The sequence below is a fragment of the Equus przewalskii genome, chromosome 6, assembly GCF_037783145.1.
Source record: "Equus przewalskii isolate Varuska chromosome 6, EquPr2, whole genome shotgun sequence".
NCBI classification, from domain to species: domain Eukaryota; kingdom Metazoa; phylum Chordata; class Mammalia; order Perissodactyla; family Equidae; genus Equus; species Equus przewalskii.
In genome coordinates this window covers 45,534,963-45,549,907 of record NC_091836.1, presented here as the reverse complement: position 1 = coordinate 45,549,907, position 14,945 = coordinate 45,534,963, and the positions used below count along the sequence as shown (strand labels likewise).

Here is a 14,945-nt window from a genome sequence, read left to right as displayed (position 1 = left end):
CTCCTTCCCCACAGATGCCCCGAGTCCTGCCCAGGAACCCTGAGACTTTGATAGCTGCCCTCCCGGTGACAGGTACAGCAGGTGATGGTGAGAGGGCATCACGGCGCCCCTCATCCAGGATGCTGGGCTCCCCGGAACTCCTCTTGGAGTTGTTCACGGAGCTGCCTGGCTCCGAGCGCACGTCCACTTACCAGAGACGGTGACCACGATGTACTGCTGGGCCACCGGGGCTGGGGCGGGTGCGCCGGCCGGCTGCGAGGGCGTGGGGGCAGCTGGGAGCTCCGTCACATACTGCTTCTGGCTGCCTGGTGGCTGCGCCTGGGGCTGGGGGCTCTGCAGCTCGGTGACATACTGGGGCTGGGGGGTGGCAGTGGTGGCGGGCGGCTGGGGAGGCTGTGGTGCTGCTGATGGTGGCGGTGGCTGGGGCTGGGCCTGTGGTGGCTGGGACGGCTGCGGGGCTGCCTGCAGCTCAGTAACGTACGCCTGTGTTGCCATGCCAACAGTGAGGAAAATGATAATAAATAAGGCTTTTTTTTTTTTTCTTCCTTGGGAAGAAGAAGGGGAGAGGGGAAGAGGAAAAAAAAAAAGAAAAGGAAAAACAAGAATTAATCTACAGGCAGAGGAAACCAGGGACAGCTCCTGGCTCCCTCGAGACACGTTTGGGTTCCTCACTAACTTAATTAAATGCCGAGGCTGGCGGCCAGATACAACCCGCCCACCGCTGCGGGGCATGGGGCATGTGCTGAGGCTGCTCTGCGCCCCCTCCACTCACCCCTGCCCAGGGCTCCTGCCGTCTTCCGTCCCACCTCCTGGTGCCTGGCAGACCCCTAGGCCAGGGGGAACTCAGGCCCTCGCCCAGAGACAAATGGTACAGTTCTCATGCCAGTTCCTGCAGGCTGTGCGCTGTGCTAAGTGGTTACGTTATTTCATTTTAAACTTTGCAACAATCACATCCGGGTTTGGGTTCGGTCTGCCAGATGAGGAGCTGAGGCTCAGAGAGGTTCAGGAGCTTGCCCCAGGCCACACAGCAGGGAAGTGGCAGGGCTGAGCCTGAACCCTGGGTGTCCTGAGCACCTGACTAGTTGGCTAATTGCCGGAGAGGCAAGTCATGGGAAAGCCGTCTCCCAGGCAGCCTGTGCCAGTTCCCCACATGCCCGCCATCTGGGCTTGGATTCTTGGCAGAATACCATTCCCAGTGGGGTGCCAGACACAGGGAAGGTGTTCTGAGTCCAAAAAGCTCCGGAGCAGCGTGTGGCCACAGGGGCCTTTGGGCCCTTGCTTGGGGTGGTGAGCTCATCACTGCGAGGGTGCCTTTCTGGGGTCAGGGGCAACCGGGCCGGGAGCAGACCCGGCCGCGGCAGCTGAGCCAGGAATGGGGCCCACCTGACCTGGCAGAGCAAGATTTTCTGGCTGCTAAAGAGTCTTGGTCCCTCTCCCTGGTGCTGGGCCAGGCAAGCCATCCCTCTCGCTAAGCCCCGCCCCTCCTCGCTAAGCCCCGCCCCACAGGGGGCGGGCAGATCGTTTCCCGGCCCCTCGCGCTCCCGCGCCGCATCTCCAGCTCCGGAGCGCGAGGACCGTGGAGCAAAGGCTGGGCGGTGAAGAGGAGAAGCTCCAGCCCCCACACCTTCGTGGCCCCTGCTTGCCCCTGGAGGTGTTTGAGTTTGAGAGCCCAGCCTGCGGTCGGTGGTGACTAAGAGAGAAATTTTCAAGAGAAAGGAGGAGGAAAAAAACAACTTCCGCTCCTTGCCCAGGGGCCAAGGAGCGCTCCGCTGAGATTGCCGGGGCCCAGCAGCTGCAGGGAGGGCCCACTGCACGGAGGAGCAACCGAGGCGCAGGGCGCATGGCCCGAGGGTGCACCGCCCCGCGGGGGGCGGATTTGAGCCCGGGTCTCCTGCCCCCAGATCTGTGCTCTCCGCCCCTGCCTGCGCAGGGAGCCAGGCTCAGGGCTCACCTATTTCTCGCGGTCAGCAGACGGCATCCTCCCCGTTCTTCAGACGAGGGCACCTGAGCCCCACGCGCTTGCCCAAGGCCCTGGCTGGAGCAGCAGAACTGGGGAGCGGGCAGCCCCCCAGCAGCCCGAGGGAGCCCTCAGGCCGTACAGCACAGTGGTGCCCACATTCCTCACGCCCCCCTGGACCTCCCTCCCAGGGGGTCCGGGTTCTGCCCTTTGAGGCCAAATCCAAGAGGTGTCCCAGTCAGTAGGGGGCGAGGCAGGTGAGGAACAGGCCCTGGACGGGCCAATGCACGACTGGAACTTGGCCACCTCTGGGCTGTTTGCTCGGAGGGAGGCCCCGCCGTGGTCTGTGACATGGGAGGACAGCGGCCCACGAGGCAGGGCTGCTGAGGGCTCCAGTCTGGCATCTCCAAGGGCCATGCTTGATGAGCGCAGGGCACAGGGTGAGCCCTTGGGAAACAGCCTGGCTCCCAGCATCGCCCAGGGAGGCCGTGTAGCAAGGCTGAACCCAGGACCATGCCTCCCGCCCAGGGCCCAGGGCTTCGGGCTGCTGGGTATAGAGGAAAGCAAGCTGCTGTCTGCACCCTGGGTGCTTGGCAGCCTGGGCAGGTGGGCGGGAGGAGCCACGGGCTCCACGGGCTGCCTTCCCTGCCAGGCCAGGTCGTTATGGGGAGCGGGGCAAGCAGGGCAGTGGCAGGTGGCATGGGCCTGGCCCAGATCCTGGGAACATCCTGGGCTTTCCCACCAGGCAGGGCACAAGGCAGAGGGCGGCTGGTCCCACTGGGACTCAGGCAGCACGGGAGCTGCAGGGCAGCTGGCCCCACCAGGACTCAGGCAGCAGGGGATCTGCCGCCTGCCACGCACACACAGAGAATACCCTTCTCCAGCGCCTGCCCTCCTCAAACTACTCCCTGCCAGCATTAGAGGGGCCGCCTCACACTAGTGGGTCCAAACTCTGGCCCAGGTCCGGTGCTCAAGTCACTGCAGCCAATCAGCGCCTGCCTGCCTGGTGTCAGACCCACCTTGACATGAACCCTGGCCTGTCTCTTAATTCATGAACACATTCCTAACCTTCCTCTGGGCCTCAGTTTCCCCACCTGTCACCTGGGCATGATGAGAGCACCCGATTCGGAGGGCTGTTGTCAAGATGCGCCGAGATCAGCCCAGCACCCAGTAAGCACTAAGAAGTGGCAGCTGCTATTGTTATTATTCATTCAACAGACATCCGTGCCAGGTGGGGAGGGACGGGGAAGGAGTCAGACAGGACCCGTGAGCTCTTGGAAGGAGGCAAGGATGGGGGAATCTGATTCTTTTCATCAGCCTCACTTGGGGAGCTGGTTAAATGCAGGTGCCTGGCCCCCGCTGCCCAGAGTCTTTTGGGATGGCCCTGGAGTCTGATGTTTGAACTAGGCAGGTGGTCCTGGGGGCACTCTCTGAGAAACCCCAGCCTGGGCTTTCTTGGCCCTCGGAAAGCTGGCCTCTTGTAGCTCCTCCCACCAGGAAGGGGCTTTAAAAGCTCCACACTCGCTGGTGCTGTCTCCTTTTAAAGGTGCAAAGCCCACAGGCCTCATCCCTCCCAATCTAGGGTGGGGGGAAGGCGATGATGAGGGCTGGAAGGCTGAGCCCAAAAAGGGGAAGTGGGAGATCAATGAGCAGTCACCCCGACTTCTCTACTGGAGGCTTCTCAGCATTCTCGCTGTCACTCTCCAGGAAGGGTGATACGGGATGCCAGGTTTCCCATAATTATTTGACAGGCAACTTTTTATTTTCCCATTTGTGGATGACAGGTTAAACAGAGTTCTGTAGGGTGTCCCCTAGAGAGGAATAAGTCACATATATGCATACAGCATGACACGTTCCTCATCTGTCTAAGCATAAGACCCCTTTCTTTATAGAGCAGGGTACAGGAAACGAGGGAATCGCTCAGCAAATCTGTTCCTCGGCAATGAAACTGCCAAGAAAAGCACCAATGGCTGCACCTATCTTCAAAGCCAACAACTGTTTTTGGAGAATGTTTGAATCAATTCTTTAGATAAGGGGCTGGCAAACATCTGTAAACAGCCAGTCAGTGAGTGGTTTTGGCTTTGTGGCAGATGGTCTCTAGTGCCACTACCCAACTCTGCCACTGCAGTGTGAAAGCAGCCATGGATGATAGGTAAACAAGTGAGCATAGCTGTGTGCCAATAAGACTTTATTTCTAGACACTGAGACTTTAATTTCATATAATTTTCACACGTCATGACACGTTCACATCACAAAACATCTTTCTTTTGATTTTTTTCCCCAATCATTTAAAAATGTAGAAGTCATTCTTAGCTCATGAGCCATACAAAAATAGGTGGCAGCGTGGTGTGCCAACCTCTGTTTTGGAAGTTTCCCTCATCCTCTATATCCAGCTGGGTTTTGTGTGTGTGTGTGTTTTTTTTTAAAGATTGGCACCTGGGCTAACAACTGTTGCCAATCTTTTTTTTTTTTTCTGCTTTATCTCCCCAAACCCCCCCCCCCCCCCGAACACAGTTGTATATCTTAGTTGCAGGTCTTTCTAGTTGTGGGATGTGGGACCCCGCCTCAACGTGGCCTGACGAGCGGTGCCATGTCCGTGCCCAGGATCCGAACCCTGGGCCGCCACAGCGGAGCTCGTGAACTTAACCACTCGGCCACGGAGCTGGCCCCTCCAGCTGGCTTTTAAGACTTGTCAATAAGGCCTCCAGAACAGATCCTAAGGCTGAGCACTTCTCTGCATCTCCATCAACACCGGGCTAGTCCAAGCTGCCCGGACCTAGGCAACAGGCTCATCGCTGGCTCCTGGCTTCACTCTTGCCTCTACAGTCTGTAAGATCTTTTGAAAACACAAATCCTATCTTGTCACCCCTCTATTCAGATGGCTCCAAGGCTCCTCATACGGAAAATAAATAAAATCCAGAGCCCTCCCCATGACCTACAGGGCCCTGCGGGATCTGGCCCCTCCAGTCCCTGTCTTTCTCCCTCTGGATGTTCCAGCCACACAGGCTCTCGTTCCTAGAATGCCCCAGGCCCCCTTCTGCCTTAGGACCTTTGCACCAGCTCTTCCCCTACTGGCAGGCTCTCCTCGCCTCCACCCCCATCCTCCACTGCCGGCTCCTTCTTATCACTGAGGTCTTAGCTCATAATGTCAACTTCTTGGGTCTCAAGTACCCCCGTCAAGGACTGTGGAGCACAAACTCCTGTTGTATTTTCTTCCTGGCTCTGTATTTCCCTGTTTGTTTCTTTTCATAGTTCCTCTTCCCTCGGTGACCAGAAAGGTGAGCTCCCCAGGGGCAGAGACCTGGCCTGCCTGGCCACACGCCATCCCTACTCCTAGAACCCTGATGGGCACACAGAGGGGGCTGGACTTTTACCGTCAAATGAGTGTCCATGGGCCAGGACACACTGCCAGCCAGCGTCAGAGGCCAGTTGAAATCTGCCGATTGGTGAGACCTGGAGAAAAAGCCACTGCCTCCTGCCGATAGCGGGCTGTTCTGCAGGGGCAGGCGAGGCCTCCGAGGCCAGGACGGGCCCCAGCCCAGGAAGCCTGTGCACTGTGCAGCTGCTATCTGCAGGCTATGTCCCTAGGTCTGCCTGGCCCATGCTGTCCCTGGCCCGAGATGCCAGGACATGTGGCAGGAGGGGAGGGTGAAGGCCTCAGGTCCAGAGACACTTTCCCCAGATCCCCACTTTTTCCAAGACACCCATGGCTCTGGCTCCCCCAGCTGCCTCCTGAGTCTGGATGCCAGTCCAGGGACGATTTTTTTTTTTCTAGCTACTCTCCTAAAGCCAAAGGAAAGCCACTCCAGAGCAAGAGAAGGGACACTTTCCCACTAGAAACAGGAGGCCTGGTACCCCGCTTCCGAGGACCCCTGTCATCAGCCCCCGCAGCCCAGCAAGAGAGCCAACCTTTAAAGCCACTAGGCTCTCGCCCAATACAAGATGATAAACATAAACACGAGTGGTGTAATTCTGAGGGCTACACAGGAAGCACCAATCATCATCATAAGAGCGGCAGCTAACAGAGTGTGAACAATTACTATGTATGTGATGCTCAGCTTGTGTTCTTTTATGCGATGCACAGCACAGTAACCTGAGATTACAGTCATCACCAGTGATCACCACTCCTAGTTTAGACAACAGGAAACCGAGGTTCAGAGAAGTTAAGTAACTTGCCCAAGAGCACATAGCTAGGAAGCAGATGCTTGTCAAGGACAAGCAAACCAAGCCAGTGCCACCCCAACCCCACCCTATCAATGACCCCTCTGGGCTTGGGCTCTTCAAATGTAAAAGTTATGGGGGGGAGCAGTCAACAAGAATGGATCATCCGTGACATCACTTTCTGCTCAAAGTTCACCAGACAGGTGGTGGTGATCTTTCTAGCAACTTGGTATTTCTAGATTCTTACTGAAAATTAATCTCTACCTTCTCTGACTTTCAAGGGACCCTGCCACCTCCCCAAGAGCATCTGGCCTAGGGAAAGTCCCTGGAGAAGCAAGGACCCGCCGCCCCCCACCTTATCTCAAATTCTTGGGGGAAAGCCTCAGGAGAGCCTTAAACAGTCCTTCTCCTGGAAGTTTTCTTTTTAAATTTCTTTTTATTTTTATTATTTTTTCTTTTTCGAGGAAGATCAGCCCTGAACTAACATCTGCTGCCAATCCTCCTCTTTTTGCTGAGGAAGACTGGCCCTGAGCTAACATCCGTGCCCATCTTTCTCTATCTTGTAGTGGGATGCCTGCCACAGCATGGCTTGATAAGCAGTGCCATGTCCACACCCGGGATCCGACCAGGCGAACCCGGGCCGCCAAAGCGGAACCTGCGAACTTAACCGCTGAGTCACCTGGCCGGCCTCCTGGAAGTTTATTGATGGACTTAAAAAGAAACGAATGCAGGTTGCACCCCGCCCCCGGCGCTGCAGATGCCAAACTCCCAGGGCAGGGCGGAGAAGGCACAAAGTGGACTTAGCCGGACCCGCTGTTTAAAAAAATCCTTCCCCGAGGCGGCAGATCTTGTCACCCGGCAAAGCAGTCGCTGGACTCTCCTCTAAGCACTTCCCCTTCCCTCTGACCTCGGCGTCCTGCTCCTGCCCACGTGGCCCTGGAGGCTGGTACCTCCTCAGTGCCACGTGACCCAGTTGACACCAACTTGATGGACAGGACACAAAAACATGTGTCTGGCCAAGAGAAGCAGCTTAACAAATCTGAGCGACTTCCTCAGGCGCCATTCGCTCCCCTTACGCCAAGAGGCAGATGATGTTGGTGGGAGGGACAGTCAGGGACCGTCCCGTCTCCAGGAACAAGCCCGCCGCCCGGGACAACGCCCGATGGGCGGGAGCAGCCGGCGCAGAAGCGAGCAAGTTTCTCTTCCTCCAACTCAGTCCCTCAAGATCGCTCCTCCCTCTCTGCAAACCAAGTCCTGCGGGCTAAGGCCACGCTCCGGGCCCACGGCGCCACCAAACTGGCTCCCTCCCCTCCTCTCAGAGCGGAGGAGGCCGATCAGGCGCCGCCGGCAGGGCTGCGACCAAGACCGGCTGAGAGCTAACCTACAAACCACACTCGGAAACCGCACGCGGGCCGGGGTTCAGGGGGAGCCTGCAAGCAATCCGGGGTCGCCGACATGCAGGAGGCGGGGAGAGCAGTGCTTCTCCCCACTGTGCGGGATGGAAAACCGAGGCCTCGGATGCGGCGGGCGCTGAGTCCGGGGGGCGGCCGCCGCTTCGGGGACCGGACCGGCCGGGGAGGCCCAGCCCGCAGCCGCCCACCTGCGCCCCGGGCCCAGGGTGGCCCCGCCCCCGCCGCGGCCCCGCCCCGCCCCTCCCTCGCTCCCATTGGCCCGGCCTCACAGGGCCCGCCCCTCAGCACCTCCCGGCGTATAAAAGCCCCCCGCCCGGGCCGGCCGACCTCCACTCGCCGCCGGCCTGCGAGCGCCCGCCCCTCGCGGGGGCCGGACCGCAGGGCCCGGGGGCGGGTGGTGTCGCCCCAGCCGGGCCCCGGCCCCCTCCCCCACGGCCCCGGCAGTCGCCGCCGCCATTTTGACCGCCCGCCCCTTCCCCCCGGACTGTGATCACAGCAACACCGCCGGCCGCGCCCCACCGCCCTCCCCGGCCCGCCCCGCCGTCCCGGGGCGGCCCGCGTTACCTCGGCTTTTCCGCACTTCTGTCCGCGGAAGGGCTTTCCACGGCTCTCGGAGGCGATGTGGGGAGGGGGACGGAACGTGCCGGGGTCCCCAGGCCGCGCCAGGGGTTGGGGGCGGGGGTCGGCCGGGCGGTTGTTGTTGTTGACTCGCGTTGCCGGGTTGCTTGGTCGCCACGACTACCGTGGCTATGGCGCCTCCGTTTCCCTCACCGGGGCAACTGTTGCTACCCACCCTACTTACGTCACGGGCCGGGGGCGGGGTCCCGGGTGATTGGCGGCGCCGGGAGAAGTGGTTGGACGGCGCCAGGCCCTGCCGCTAAGCTATTGGCCCCAAGGCACGCTTTTCAACTCCCTCTCGACTTCCTGGCGCTCTGATTCATCGGGATAAATGTCCATCAAAGGAAACTGAGCCCTCAAAGGCTGCGGAGCCTGTCACTCCCTCAAGGAAGCCGCGGGCTCAGGATAAAGGGGTGGGGTCCGTGAGGCCGGGATTGGTTTGCGGCTGTACAACCTGCCTTCTGGTTCGACCAAAGGGACGTCAATCTACGCCAAAGGATTGCCGCGCTCTCCAGCTGGAGGCCGTGCGCACGCGCAGCACGCAAGGCCCGCTGGGAGTGGTAGTTCGCTTCTGCGTACTTGGAACGCCTTTCCAAATATAAAGGGCGAGACAGGCGAGATCGCTCGCTTCGGCCTGGTTGCTGCGCCGGTGCGCTGGCCCCGGGTTCTGAGCGCTGACGTTGCGGGAGGAATGCGGTGACGCCGCGCGGCTCGTCTGTGACGTAGGCGGCGGTGCGGGGCTCGGGGTTCGGTGACGTCCGGGCCCTGCCCCACCCGCGTTGCCGGGATGGAGGGGCGGGCACGGCCGGAGCGCAGGGAAAGGTCGCCGGGGGCGGGGACTTAATTAGCTGCTGCCGCCGGCGATAAGCGGAGGTCAGCGCCCGCGGCGGGGAGGGAGCCCGCCCCCCTTCCGGTCTTGCGTGCCTGTTTCCCCGGAGGAGAAGAGACAGATGCAAAAACTCGTATCAAGATAACTAATATTCTAAGGCAATGTTTTTAAATATCAGAATTAGTAGGAAAAAATAAATCCACGATGAACAAAATACCAGCATTTTTACATAAAGACAGGACCCGCCAGGACTCGGATCGGGGTGAGGCGAGTCATGCAAGTGCAGGGTCGGATCTTATCTTTTACATGTTAAAAAATAGATGTTTTGATCATCACGTTTTTTGCATTAATTTTGGTTTCTTTGAGTAATTATCTTGATGACTGAGCTTTTGGCATCCCCTTAAATTTTGCGCCCTAATCCCCACCAGACACAGAGGAGAGAGGAAAAAAAAAGCCAAGTCTCAGAGCCCGAGGTTTTCATTGCAGTTCTGCTGTGTGACAATGAAAAAGTGGCTCCACCTCTCTGAGCTTCCTAGTTCAACCAACATTACACTTCCTCTGTGCAAGGCCTAGGCTGTAAAAGTGAAGAAAACAGACGAGTCCCTAGACTTTGCTAGGGGAGACACAATGAAATTAGTAGATAAAATGGGTTAATGAGGGCCGTGAGAGCGGTATAAGAGGCTGTGCAGGAGGAGTGAGAGGATGCTGTGGCCTGTTACCTGAGGAGAGGACATGCGGGCGGGCCTGAGCTGGGAGGAGAAGCAACCCCACAAAACCAAGGTGGAGGAACTCCAGAGGCAAAGGCCTGGGAGCAGGAACAAACATCTGGCTGGAGCGGATGACAAGGAAAATGCCAGGAGGTGAAGTCGGAGACGTACAGATGGGCAAATGATTTCGCAGAAATGCTCCCAGCAGCCCATCGTGGTAGAATGTTACCCCACTTGACAGGTGAACAGACAGGCTCAGAGGGGGCAGTAACTGCCCCAAGGTCACACAGCTGGAGGCAGCAGAGCCAAGACACCCTGTCTCCTTTTCTGGAACTTTCCAGTGTTCTTTGCTGCCCCTGGGAGTGACCTGATGGAAAAGCAGCAGCAGCAGCAGCAGCCCCAGTCTGCCTGGAAGTGCCAGCTGAGACCCAACCCTGAGAAGACCCCCTAAGAATTCAGGAGACTTCCAGGCAGGAAGCGCCCAGATAAACCGCAGCTGTGAAGCAAGTGGCTCAGCCCCAGCAGCCAGGGCTGTGAGACTGCCCTGGGGTGTGTGTGTGGGGTTGTGGGTGGGTGTGTGTGTGGGTAGGGGGGTGGGGGTGGGGTGTGTGTGGGGGGGGGTGTGTGTGGGTATGGGGTATGTGTGTTGGTGGGTGTGTATATAGGGTGTGAGTGGGTGGGGGTGGGGAGTGTATGCGGGTGTGTGTGTGTAGGTGGGTGTGTGTGGGTGAGTGTGTGGGGATGTGGGGGGTGTGAGTATGTGTATGGGTGAGTGTGTGTGGGGGTGGGTATGGGTGTGTGGGGGGGGTTGGTGTGTGGGGGTGGGTGTGTATGGGTGGGTGTGTGTATAGGTGTGGGTGGGTGTGAGTGGGGGTGGGGGTGTATGGGGGTGTGAGTGAGTGGGTGAGTGTGTGGGTGTATGTGTGTGGGTGTGGGGGGTGTGAGTGTGTGTTGGTGGGTGTGTGGGTGGGGGGGTGTGTGTGTGTGTGTGTGTGGAGTGGCTACCTAGAAGCCCCATTTCCACTTCCCACCTGTTTCCATGTCTTCCTGAAGCCCCTGAACCCCACGCTGGGCACAGCCAAACCCGGAAGTCCTTTGTGGGGCTGGAAATGGTCTGTGTTTGTCTGGTGGCGGTTTCTTGGGCAAATAGATGCAGAAATTCCCTGAGCTCTCCATTCGAGATCTGCGCGCTCGCTGTGGGGTGTGCCTCAGTGTGAAAGTTAAACTCACACACGTCGATTATGCCGTTGGAAGGGCTCTCAGCCAGCTCCTTCCTGGAGATGCTGGTAATTCAAAGTGAGGCATTAAGCCCGGTCTCGCCTTCCCGGCAGTAGCTGTGTTTCGCAGTCACAAAGCAGCCCAAGAGGAATGCCAGCTAAGAAAAGGCGGAAGAAATGAGAGAATTCGAAAAGTCTCCATTTTGCAAAAAAGTCAGTGAAACAACTTAGGCGGCGATCAGAGCATGAGGGGAAACAGGACACGCTCAGGGCGCCAGAGGGCTCGGGGTGGGAGTCAGGGAGCCGACTTTGCCACCGAGGACACACTGCCGGCAGCACGGGCTGCAGTGAAGCCGACACCGGGGTGGAACCTGTGAGCCTCGTGGGCCCCTTGACAGGAGGCGGAAGGAAGTTCACAGCGGCCCCGAGGACGCAGCCTGCGAAAACCTTCACCCTGACTCCTGATCAGGCCTCTCAGCAGAACCTCCAGTTTGCAGGAAAGGGAAGGAGGAGAGAAACGAGTCAAAGGACAAAGCCGGAGGGTCAGATGCACCACAGGACGACTCTCGGGGTCTCTTCACCAGTCGTTCCTGAAGGAGAGGCGTGGGGACGCTCCCAGGGCAGACAGCACCATTGCCATTGAGGGCCCAACCGTTCTTTGTCACGGGCCGTCCCCTGCCTTGTAGGCTATTGAGCAGCGTCCCTGGCCACCACCCACTAGATGCCAGTAGCCCACCCTCCCCAGGTGTGACAACCGAGGTGTCTCCAGACACAGCCAAGTGTCCCTGGAGACGTTGCTCTAGAGGATGGTGGAGCAAGGGGCAGTGGACCCGGGGTCCCCAGGCTGTCCACCAGCAGAGACACATAGACGTCCCCTCTTGTTTCAGCCAGAACTGGGTCCGCGTTAAGTTGGGGGAACCTGGTATTCTCTTCCACGCTTTTCTGTTCACTGAAAGTTTTGCACCAGATAAGGATGTTCTTGAGGCGGGAAGTTGGAGGCCGTGTAGGTGTCTGTCTCAGGGGTCTACCAGGAGGAAATAAGGAGGCTGCTGAGCAGATGACGGCCAACAGTGAAAGCAACAAAGTGGCTGTTGAAAAATAAAGCACGGCCGGAGCGAGCCCCACACACTATTGCTCCAGACCCCCGGGGCAAGAGCAAGCGGTCTCCACGGAGTTTTGTTAAAAGGGGAAAGAGAGAAAGACTGTTAAAACCATCCACTAATGTGCCAGCAGGTAATGAAATAAGAATCTGGCACTTGGTGCATTGAAAGGCACACAAGATGTCCTTCTTTTATGCTGGCCGTTCCTCATAAATGCTGTCACGTTCCTGCTCCTTATCCGTGAGGGGGAGTGACTGATTAGCAGGCTGGTTCTCCTAACAAGTTTTCAAGCTACTTATACAATAGAGTCAAAGAAAAAAATATATCCTCAATATATAAACACTGTGCAGATATATCCACGGATAAAATGGAATCCATCTTCAGGGGGCGGCCACTCAAAGAGATTTTGGGAAATATGTCTCAAGCAGAGTTTTGATGAGTTAAGACGATCTCTGTTGCTGGGGTTACTGCCTCATGACGCCAAAAGGAAGAATTGTCAAGGGAATGAGCTGAGATTGAAAAGTAAAAACAACAAAATCTTGAGAGGTGATCACATAAATGCTTGGGGATTTAGAGAAAATGCTTGGGGCACATGGATGTCTATGTGAACGCGTCAACTTATTCCCCTGCCCCCTCAGTGGAAAGACAACTTTTTGTTGGGAAGAGGCTGAAGGAAATAAGCTAATAAATGCTTTGTCTCTCTTGAGAAACACAGTGTATTACTGAGCTGAAAGGATACAGATGGAGGTCTAGTAACAACATCCTTGTGCAAATTGCAACATACTCGAGCAGACACACAAGGTAAACAGAAATGCACAAAATGATACATCCTATTGTTCAAGAATAGCCGCCTGCTCAGGACACAGAACAAATGCTTTAGAGATGCTGGCACCGGTTCTGGGAGGACAAGGAAGTGGGGGCCTGGGGTGGAGGGGGTGGAAATTAAACCAGCAAGGGCTTTGCATGGACAGAGTTTGGGGAGACGGGGGGCTGGATGAGACCTGGGTTCACTGGCATTTGGAGGGCAGAGATCAGGTTGCAAAAGGCTGAGGGCCGAGTGGGAGGGGAGGGATGCAGACAGCAAGCACAGGTGATAGATGCTTGGGTCAGGGAGACAGGTTCTAAATCTGTGCTGTCCCATGTGATGGCTGCTAGTCCCATGGCGCTATTTTTCGGGGGGGAAGGGATGCCTTTTATTTCTTTTTCTTCCGAATTTCTCTGGCTATGACTCCCAGTCCTATGTTGAATAAAAGTAGTGATAATGGGTACCCTTGTCTTCTTCCTGATCTTAGAGGAAAAGCTTTCAGCGTTTCACCGTTGAGCGTGACGTTAGCTGTGGGCTTGTTGCATCCGGCCTTTATTACGTTGAGCTATGTTCTCTCTGTACCAAGTTTGTTGAGAGCTTTTATCATGAAAGGATGCTGAATCTTTTGTCAAATCTTTTTCTGCATCTACTGAGATGATCATATGGTTTTTATCCTTCGTTTTGTTGATGTGCTGTATCACACTGGTTGCTTTGCAGATGTCGAACCATCCCTGCGTCCCTGGAATGGATCCCACCTGGTCACGGTGTACGATCCTTCTAATGTATTGTTGCATTTGGTTTGCTACTATTTTGTCGAGGATTTTTGCGTTTATGTTCCTCAGGGATATTGGCTTGTGATTTTCTGTGTGGTTATTAAAACTAAAATAAAATACAATGAAAAATTCAGTTCCTCATTCATACTGGACACATTTCAAGCACTCCACAGCCACATGTGACTAGTGGCTACCGTACTGAAAAGCAGACATAGGGAACATCCCCACCATCGTAAAAAGTGCTATTGGCCAGGGCTGCTCTAAATCAACTCTAAAAAGACACTGCAGAGGCTCAGGGAAATTTGAATATGCGCTTCATGTAAGAAGATACCAAACACTGAGTGCTAGGTGTGAAAATGGCGTTATGATCATGTGGGCAAAGGCCCTTATTTTTCAGAGATGCATGCTGAGTATTTAGAGGTGAAAGATGATGTCAGTATGGCTGAAATGAGATAGTGTGCTTAAAGTATGTAGCTCAAAACCAGGCATAGGGGCTGGCCCGGTGGCGCAGCAGTTAAGTTCGCACGTTCCGCTTCCCAGCAGCCCGGATTCGCTGGTTCGGATCCCGGGTGTGAACATGGCACCGCCTGGCAAAAGCCATTCTATGGCAGGCGTCCCAGGTATAAAGTAGACGAAGATGGGCATGGATGTTAGCTCAGGGCCAGTCTTCCTCAACAAAAAGAGGAGGATTGGCAGCAGATGTTAGCTCAGGGCTAATCTTCCTCAAAGTAAATAAATAAATAAAATAAACAAACAAAAAAAAACCCAGGCATATATCAAAGCCTCAACAAATACTAGTGATCATTAATTGAAAAGCTTGTAGAAATGACAAACCGGGAAAAAAATATTTACAACTCATTTCATAACCCGATGGTAAATCTCCTTAATATATAAAGAACTCTTAGAAATCAAGAAGAAAAAGATCAACAACCCAAAAGAAAATCTCGCTTTGGGGGAATCATGTACAGATGTGCTTGCATATGTGTGAAATGACGGCTGTCTAGGGTTCCTCACTGAGGTGTTAGCCGGAGAAGAAGTGGATGAAAAGTACCCGACTCGGGAGTGAAATCGCCGAGTGGGCCTCCCCCAGCGTCCGCCCCACTGCTGCGGAACCAACAAGGCGTTTTGGGAGCGTGGGGAGGGGAGGGCTCCCGCATTTGTCTTTAACTGAAAAGAAAAAAGACAAAATGCAGAAGAAGGTGCAGAACACGTGACCCTGAATTAAAATCCTGACACACGGACAACGCGAGCGAGCCTTGAAAATATCACGCTAAGTGCAAGAAGCCAGTTAGAAAAGGGCAAGTGCTGTGCGGTTCCACTTATCCAGGGTCCCTGCAACAGGCGAGTCCACGGAGAGGACAGGTGG

The 14,945-nt window shown here is 56.0% G+C and overlaps 1 protein-coding gene across 9 annotated transcripts in view; it reads right to left on the bottom strand.

Moving 5' to 3' along the window:
* The window catches only part of RFX1 (regulatory factor X1), a 30,331-nt gene extending 21,651 nt beyond the window's left edge, over positions 1–8,680 (bottom strand). For 3 of the 9 annotated variants that reach the window (XM_070625264.1, XM_070625269.1, XM_070625267.1), the window contains exons 1-2: positions 5,332–6,507; positions 192–483 (exon numbers count right to left, since the gene is read on the bottom strand). In XM_070625264.1, the coding sequence (XP_070481365.1) occupies positions 192–483; positions 5,332–5,349 (310 nt within the window). In that variant the 5' untranslated portion in view covers positions 5,350–6,507. Of the gene's footprint in view, positions 1–191; positions 546–1,951; positions 2,069–5,331; positions 6,508–8,094 lie in introns of those variants that run through there. The other 6 variants (XM_070625265.1, XM_070625271.1, XM_070625272.1 and 3 more) reach the window with 5 other exon arrangements.
* Between the last annotated feature and the right edge of the window lie 6,265 nt (positions 8,681–14,945).